Source organism: Crinia signifera, chromosome 3 (genome assembly GCF_055691185.1).
Source record: "Crinia signifera chromosome 3, ASM5569118v1, whole genome shotgun sequence".
Taxonomy (NCBI): Eukaryota; Metazoa; Chordata; class Amphibia; order Anura; family Myobatrachidae; genus Crinia; species Crinia signifera.
This window is the reverse complement of record NC_139219.1, coordinates 236,690,707-236,699,831: the sequence shown is the minus strand read 5'-3', so window position 1 is coordinate 236,699,831 and position 9,125 is coordinate 236,690,707. Positions and strand designations below refer to the sequence as shown.

The following is a 9,125-nucleotide window of genomic DNA, read 5'->3' as shown; positions in this document are numbered from 1 at the left end:
CTACTGCGAGACATTGCAGCAGTATACGGTCAGCCAATACCCCTTGAGCCTCCCAGAACCCTTCCATTACATGCGATATTGCTCCTGGGGGGGGGGGGGGGGGGCGCGGAGTCTGAGTTTGGATGTGCAGCAGCTCCGACCTCCGACTTAGACGCGAACGGGACCGTGCATCTGGTTAGATATCAAACACCTCATTTCAACACTTTTCACTGATTTCTCAGCCTGATCCCTCAGAATCGCATGAAAAGTGCCCATACTGCACTAGTGTAGGTCATATGTGCATGCTGTATAAATAACTTAACATTAGCATACCCTCCAACTGTACAGATTTAGCCGGTACAGTACCGTTTTTTAACAGTCTGTACCGGCTAAATCAGAGTGTACCGATTGTACCGGTTTTCTGATGGGTTCAGGCAGCTCCTCCTTCTCTCCTTGATCGGGCCTGGCAAGGAAGGAAAGAAGACTTATTCTGCCGATCCTGGCCCCCCTCCGGCAATCTCCGTTCCCAGTAGTGCATTGCGGCGGGTCCCGGCAGCATGCGCCATGATGTCACGCGTCCCGCGACCCCTCCCGCACTCAGGGGCTGGAGATGCTGCAGCTGAAGGCAGATGCAGCCTGAGATGAATATTTGTGACAAACTGTGCAGCAACCACGGCGAGAGGTGAGGGGAGCGTTAATTTGTATATATACAGTATGTAAGGGGAGTGTTCATTTCAAAATATATATATATATATATATACTCAGTAGAGTACACATTTGAAAATCGGGGCGTGAACACACCCCCTTAACCCATGGACATGCCCTGTTTACCATTGGACACACCCCTTTAAACCATGTGTACCGATTTCTAACTTTTATATGTTGGAGGGTATGCATTAGCTCCATATAATAGTTGAGTACCTAAATACTTAGGCCTGTGAGCAGCATGATTAAGATGGCGCCGCATATGGCTGCCTAGGAACTGTGCAACTCAGCCACATGTACCCCCGTGTCCCCCCCTGTCTCATACACTGCATAGCAACCTTACTGTACTGCCTCTGCTTAATTGTTACCTACCTGGCTGTTGCAGTGATGCCGCTGATGGCTGCCTAGGCACTGTGAAGCACGGTATGTGTTCCCTTGTGATAAGCTGTACTGTCTCTGCTTAATTGTTACCCACCTGGCTGCTGCAGTGACCAGTGGCGCCGCTGATGGCTGCATAGGCGCTGTGCAGCTCGGCGGGCATGTGTTCCCTGCATGTAATGTCTTAATGCTATGTATGTAATGCCCAAGGGCGTAACTACCATAGGTGCAGGGGGTGCAGCTGCTATGGGGCCCAGAGCTGAAAGGGGCCCACTTTGCCTGTCAAAGTATTATGTGCTCTTTACATTTTTCCGCATTAGGTGATAAATAGGGGCCCTTACAAACTTTTGCTATAAGGCCCACATGTATCTAGTTACGCCACTGGTAATGCCCCCTCTTCTTCCCCACTTGAGGCTGCACTGTAATCCACAAAAAATTCCTAGTGTGGGCAAGCATACATGGCCAATAAAGTTGATTCTATTCTACTTTAGAACACAGTTTAGGCAGCAACATAGCTTTGTACATATGGACAAATATACAGTCCTATTCAGTGCTATTTTTCAGCAGGAACTCAGTTCCTGAACCTCGAATTAAATATGACATCATCAGGAACTGAAAATCTACTTTTCATAAGATAAGTTTTATTTTAAAGTCAAATGTGAGTGCCTTTGTTTCTAAATACAATATATACATCTATCTCTCCCTCTATCTCTATTATTTATGTTTCTTTTTATTTAATTGATCCACCACCAGACCTGGAGTTTTTCCAGAAAAATAGTACTGGTCCTATTAAAAAAAACCTATAAGAGTTTGCCATCTATAAATAGGCATCCCTGGCAGCAGCTACCCCCTCCCTCTGCCTTTCAGCAGCAGGACCCAGCGAGCTGGTGTGATCTGCTATTGGATTAAAATAGCCTCATCTGTCCTGCCCTCCCATGCCTGGCCGCTGGCCGCAGAGTCCCAGCATTGTTTGGGAGCAGCAGGAATGTGAAGATGGCTGCAGACCTGGGAGAGCTGCTGGTCCCTTACATGCCCACCATCAGAGTGCCTAAGTCAGGGGACAGGGTCTACAAGACGGAGTGCGCCTTCTCCTATGATTCCCCTGTGAGTGACACCCCTATGGGTGATCTGTGCTCTCCGTTCCCCTCCTCCCCGCATGCGTTTGTTTTGCTTTTTCCACTGAAATCCCACGTGTAGGGCGATGTGCGGCTACTAATAGCAGGGTCCTCCCCTATCGCTGCTCTTACCTGCTGTGATCAGTGAATGACAGGCAGCACCGGCGGTGTGTATGTGCTGAGCTGTCTACACGTGGTAGCAGCACTGCAGTCACCTTCCCGCCGGTAATAACGCCCGACGTTACATATGGGCGATGTTGCCCCTTGTCACAGGTGTGTGCTGATCCGTTTGTTACTGCCCGGATCTCGTTAGGAGTCGGGTGGGAAAGCCTGGTCAATAGTGTGTATGCCCGAAAGAAAGTAATACTACTGTATGTTACATGCTGGTGGTGAAATGACATATGGCCAGAAAAAAGGCATGACTGCATTTAACATGATTATGTTTTAATGGACAACAGATATATTTTTGGTACTTCCTAATCTTTGTGGCCACCGCTTATGCTACAGAAGTTACATAGCACCATTGTCACCTCACGGGCTCGCCAAGCTTTGGGCTAGGTGGCTCGCTCCGCTCCACTTGCCCCAACTTTACTAAAGGTAATAGATGGTGGCATGGACACAGGAGGGTGGGGTACTTCCTTGCCGAAAATCCTTTGGTAGCGGCTAACGTAACTGCCGTAGCGGTGGTCGCAAAGATGAGAAAGTACCATTTTTTTTTTATTAACTTTTTTGTAATGGCACAATAAAAAAACCAAACTAACAAATGGGGTATCGAGGAGCATGACCAAAGGAGTGACTGCAAATCATTGTCAGCCACATCCAGCTCTGGCTTTGCAGGCTAACTTGTACTTTTTGGATGTGTTGATCATACACTTTCCTTTAGCAACAACACAAAAAGCGATTTGCTGTGGCCATTGTTAGCATTATGGAGTCTATTCATGAAGCAGTGGAGAAGCGTGCCAGTGAAGAAGTTGCCCAAGGCAACCAATTAGATGCTATGTATAATTTCAAAGAAATCACTTGATGAATGTTACCTCAAAAATGATTCTCCCCCGGCACACCTCCACTTGTTTCACTTCTTAAAGAATAGACCCAAATGTGTTCTCCAACGGTATTGCTTTATCAATCAGGAGCCCAACTTTATTGCCACTGAATTGTGCTAGATTTATGGCTGCGTAGGAACTGCAAAGGTGAGAGATATCGTTCAAAATATCAGCCAGTGTGTACACCAGGCATTCCCAACCACGGTCCTCAGGGCACACCAACAGTGCAGGTTTTGTAGATATCCAGGCTTGAGCACAGGTGACTTAATTAGTATATGAGGGATTCTGATTAAACCATCTGTGCTGAAGCCTGGATATCACTAAAACCTGCACTGTTGGTGTGCCTTGAGGACCGTGGTTGGGAATGCCTGGTGTACACAATGAACATTAAACAATGCTCACTCACGACGGTCGTTAACAAGGGTTTCTGTCATGTGTAGATTCGGCACATTTATGGCTGTGTTGTTCACAAAAAAGGTGCAAATTACTAGACTCTAGCTAGATCATTTGTCATTTGGCATATCGTTCAGTTTGTATGCAAAATGGGCCTAATGGACTGGATCGCAAAGGTAATTTTGTTTTCTCAAGTGGACAACACAATGTTGCACTGCAGGTGGGGCAAATGTAACGTGCAGAGAGCGTTACATTTCGCAAGTTGTTTGACAGCCAGGGGGTGTTTGTATTCGGCACCCGGCGTATTCTGGGAGTGCCACTTAATGTTTACAGTAATCTTTGGTCAATGGATATATTCCGACATCTGTTCCACAGCAAAACTTCACGAGTGTACACACGGTGAGATTTTGATTAGATGGCCAAAACCTCCTAGAAGGTTATCCAAAATCTCTCAGTTTTTCTCCTGCTTAGATACTGACGCTAAAGCCCCATACTCACTAAAACAAAGCCTGTTCTGAAAGATATCTTATATCTTTATCTTCTAGTGTGTACACTTGATGTAATTAATGATGCGTGCCCACCGCACGTGGTTACCGACACCCTCCCTCATCCAGCATGTCTAGATGAGGAGGGTCCTCGTTAATGACGGCCATTTGGCAGCATGACCATCATGCCACCCGGCCGCTCACCTCTGAGCCGGCATCGACAAGTGTTTATGTATTTGCCAATGCTGGCACCCCCACTGGGTCCCTGCCACCGATGATATTGGCATCGGCGTACCAGGCATCACCATGTGTACAAGGCCTTATTGGCTTTTTCAATTAAACCAAGAGCTCTGACCTAATCTATTTCAACCATAGCATGCGCCGAACCCCGTAGGATGCAAAAAATTTAGAATTTTTTTCCTCACAATCTCAGGAGCTGTGTGTAAAAATCTACATTAAATACACCTTAGGGTTACTGAATGGTGTAACCCATAGATTCTAGGCACGTTACCCAGAATCTGTGGGTTTACATGTGTTAGCCAAGTGTTTACCATGTGGGGGAATTGCCTGAATTGAATAGCTCAGGGCGTTAAACCCGAAATTTGAGTTTTGTGGTAAACACTGCGACTAAATTAATCTGGTCCTACTGGTATTGGAGACCAAAGCCATTTAAGACCATGATCTGTAGTGTTCCTATAATCTTCGCTGTATTCGTATACTTGTGTCCTTTCTAGTAGCGAATGCTAGGATCTAAATAAAACAGTTGTTCAAGTAACTATTTGGTCTTTTATAGGTCTGTGGTGTCCATCATAAATAGAAAATTTCTACTGAATTTAATTGCAGAAATATATTGAATTATTATGATATTTTAAAAAATGATGTGAGTTCTGTGTTAAACAACCCAAGTCCATTTTAAAAGTGACTCAGCTGCCTGGCGTTCATCACGATGCTGCAGAGGCTATTTATATCCATATTCTTCAGGTCTCAAGTGTCAGACAGCAGTTTACCCACCCAGTGAAATCCAGCAATGTGAAGAGGCCTGTAGGGTGAGCCAAATGAAAGGCCATTTATCTTAATTCAATATGAAGAAAAAGAGTGAATGATCTGACGGTGAACATGTTTGTGTACTATTTAAAGGGCACCTCTCGCCAACACACTAGTGAGGGCTTTTGGTGGCAGAACCATAATTACCTACTTTTGTTTTGTTTTTCATTTTAGAGGGATTGTCACAGTACAATAACATCTAGGGTGCATCTACTGTAAAGTCGTGTGCACACAGGGTGCAATGTACTAAGCAATGGCGGTACATCTGGCCGCTCATCGCATATGTACTATGTACTAAAGATAAGAGTTTCCCTTTGGCCAAATAGAGTGAACATGATAAAGCCATATTGCTGCAATGTTACCTTCATATGGCTTGAAGAAATATAAATAAAAATGAATGATGCAAACCTTTAGCTGCTGCTTGTAAGTGTGATCTATAGTATTGGCACCTACTGGCTAGGTCAGGACACCTACTGTATGCTGTGCTGGACTGGTACGGTCACATCACATATGTGCACTGGAAGCAATGTAGGGATCAGTGAGGTTCTCTCCAGGTAGTTAACTATGGGGCTGATTCACTCCCATTCGTTAGGGTCCAAATTCGTCCCCAATGTTCGGGGTTTGCTCATGCACTGGAAGGGAGGGCCCGGAGGTGGGCAGCAGGGGAAAGCCCAGCGTTTTATAGGCGTGCCCATAAAACGCTGGGTGTTCCCCTGAGAATACCGGCATGGTGATACCTGCTTGGGGCACATGACATCAGCGCCCATCCTGAATTTGGAGGATAGCGTCCGGAATAAAAGTCTGTCTAGATTCTCTTCCCTGCAGATGGCGATAGACTTTATTTAATAGTCACTCAGGGGTAGATTTATTAACTGACGATCAGGGGAATATGCGCTATCCCCGTGCCTTATGGCAGGGGATAGCGCTTCCCCTGATCTATGACACCCGCTGAGCGGGTGTCTAGCGTGCGGCAGTGTGGGGCGGGAGGCATAGCGCAGCTACGATATTTCGAGCTGCGTGCTCCTGACCGTTCCGCCGCCTGCAGCTATTGACTTTGACAGCTGCAGGCGGCTATGCCCTATGCCCACAGCAGGGACAGCGCTGTCCCTGCTGCTGGCTCTGAGCTGCGCTGGGAGTTATATCTTGTCGGTGTCCTCTCCTGCTTTGCCTCGCTGAGGAGGTGAAGCCGGAACTGTTATAGCGGCGGATTTAGCGCTGCTATAATAAATCTACACCTCATTTACTAAGATAGGGCCTGATTCAGACCTGTTCCCTAGCCTGTGTGTAATCGCAGCCTAGCGAATACGTAAACACCGCACAACGCCTGGCCGACCAACCCCCCGCGCTAGCATATGAGGGGATGTGTGCAAGAACACATCAACCTCACATACAGCCGAATGGGATAGCAATAATTTGATGGTCACTCATCAAATAATATTTCCCCCCTTCGGCAATAAAAGTCAGTCTATACAATATTCGTGTCCAGTATGTACGCTCAGTATCGTTAACGATGCTCTGTCAAACGGGTCGTTAATAATATCTACTGTCACCTGAACATGCAGCTTAATATTGACTATATTGCCAACGGCTGCATGTTCAGGGGGGTGTTGAATGACATCACTGAACGATATCATTAACAATATCGTTCAGTGTTTTAATGCTCAATCGCTGGTCTGGGAGTACCTCCAGTATCTTTAACAATATCGCCAGTGGCGTGAATTGTATTGTGTGTACCCAGATTAACAGCAGACACCTATTGTAGTGATTCGGTTGTTACCGGTCACATGCAAGTCATACTTAAAAGAGCTCTTTGGATTTTCCTCTAGATATGAGATCTTGTTATTCTTCCCTGAATCTAACCATCAAGGCTCAATCATCAGTCATGAAATGTGTGAGTCTCCCGGACAGTCATGGAGAGTGGGGGTCGTGCTCATCACACTGGGTTTTACCCAGTACCCGCGCCATACTGTATTCCTACAGTATTCCCACAGCTCAGCCCCCCAGCCACATTGTGGCAATGCATGCATATACCCCCATCTCATTACCCCTGAAAAAATATACGGAGGGAAGAAATTGTGTATGTGTCCCCTGATAAAAATCAAAACAAAATTTCTCTCCAAAACATATAGGTTCAATGGGCGGGATGTTGTAACATCCACGGCCCCCTTTGCTGGCTACCGCAATTTTAATAACGGCATATGCTGTAACATATGCCGTTATTAAAACAAGGGACAGCTCTTGTGATAAGAGCTGTCCCTTGCGATGCGGTGCCGGCACTGGACTTCCTGGTCTGTGACCCGGGAGTCCATCTGCGCATGCGCAGACCCCGGCGCCGGCCACAGGGCACGCTGGGAGGGATCCGTGACGGATCCCTCAAACAGCGCTGTGGTAAGAAGCCCATAGGCTTCTGCAGGGAATCGCCAGCTTTTGCTGGCGATTCCCTCCGCAGCGCTAACACTGCGGTGGGCTAATACAGCATACAGAAATGTGGTAAAAACCCAGATAACGGGGTTTTTACCGCATTTCTGTGTTACAGAATCGCCCCCAATGAAACCTGTGTGTTTTCATTTGGAGGCAGGTAGAACAAAATGCCTGATAAGCTGGCGCTAGTGCCAGGTTAATGGGGCAATTATCTGTGATTAGTGATTGCTGGTAATTGGATATTCTCCTCATGAGTAGTGGTTTGTCTAACCCTGCCACCACAAAAAATGTAATCACAGCAATGCTGTTACATGAAATTACATTTAAAATAAAAAAGTAATATAACTGAATTTGCTGCTGCCCCAAAATACATTTCTTTCTGTATTGTTTTTTATGTCCATTTAAATTAAGCTTGCCCAAGTCATCCCGATATTGACTTCAAAACACATTATTATTATTATTATTATTATTATTATTATTATTAGTGTTTAGCAGTGTAACATTTGTTAATACATATCTGTTGTAGATGCAGCTCTGACTTTATGATGGTCTATTGGTTAGGGGGCTTTGTGCAGGCCCTTTTTTCCAACCTAGCTGCCTGCCTAGAGCCTGCTGGGCCCCCACGAAATCTGGCCCTTCCATGATCCATAATAAAGGCTGGCTTCTCATTATATGGTTCACAGATACTCATTAACAGTACTTAGACCAGTATAAATATCACTGGCACCATTACTGGACCTCTGCAAAACGTTCCCAGAGGAGCACTGTGCGACCACGTGTGACATCATGACATCACGTTTATCTGTCCTGCACTCACAGAGGGCCAGATGCACTAAGCTTCAAAAAGTGATAAAATGGAGAGTGATAAACAGCCAGCCAATCAGCTCCTACCTGCCATGTAACAGACTGTGTTTGAAAAATGTCAGGCAGGAGCTGATTGTTTTGTTGTTTATCACTCTACATTTTATCACTTTTGAAGTTTAGTGCATCTGGCCCAGAGTCTCACTATCTGCAGTGTATTAAAGGGCCTCCTGGCAGCAGCCTCTTCTCAGTATCAGCTGCCACTGCCAGCATCATGGGCAGACTGGGCTGCAGGGAAAAGGGGACATTTCCTGGGGCCGGCATCCAAGCCCTGCCCACACCACGGTAAAATAATGCAGCTGGATGTTGTCAAGGTAATAAACTCTCCTCACAACTGCCATTTGGATCATTTCTGGGATATTTGTACCTTTTTATATATAGTCACCAACACACTTCTCCCGCTATGGCTGCAAGCTCTGGAACTTATTCTGATTGAATCGGAAGGCTGCGAATTTGGAATCCTTACGAGTCCATCAGACGCAACCTGCTGCCCACAGTGCCGGCCGCCCTAACTCGCACGCACGAAACCCCCCCCCCCCCCCCCCACACACACACGGCTGTGATTTACATAATCATCCATTCGCAGGCGGGGAGAAATCATTCGATGGTCGCAGTCCATCGAATTATTTCTCTATCGCTCGCAGTTCAGAGACATCTATATAGTGACTCTAAACAGCGGGCGCCCTGTGCGAGGACAGAGC

At 46.3% G+C, this 9,125-nt stretch overlaps 1 protein-coding gene across 2 annotated transcripts in view; it reads left to right on the top strand.

Moving 5' to 3' along the window:
- Positions 1-2,001: 2,001 nt before the first annotated feature.
- Positions 2,002-9,125, top strand: part of USP13 (ubiquitin specific peptidase 13) — a 108,047-nt gene continuing 100,923 nt past the window's right edge. For both annotated transcript variants that reach the window (XM_083177702.1, XM_083177701.1), the window contains exon 1: positions 2,002-2,166. In XM_083177702.1, coding sequence (XP_083033828.1) covers positions 2,056-2,166 — 111 coding nt within the window. In that variant the 5' untranslated portion in view covers positions 2,002-2,055. The remainder of the gene's footprint in view (positions 2,167-9,125) is intronic.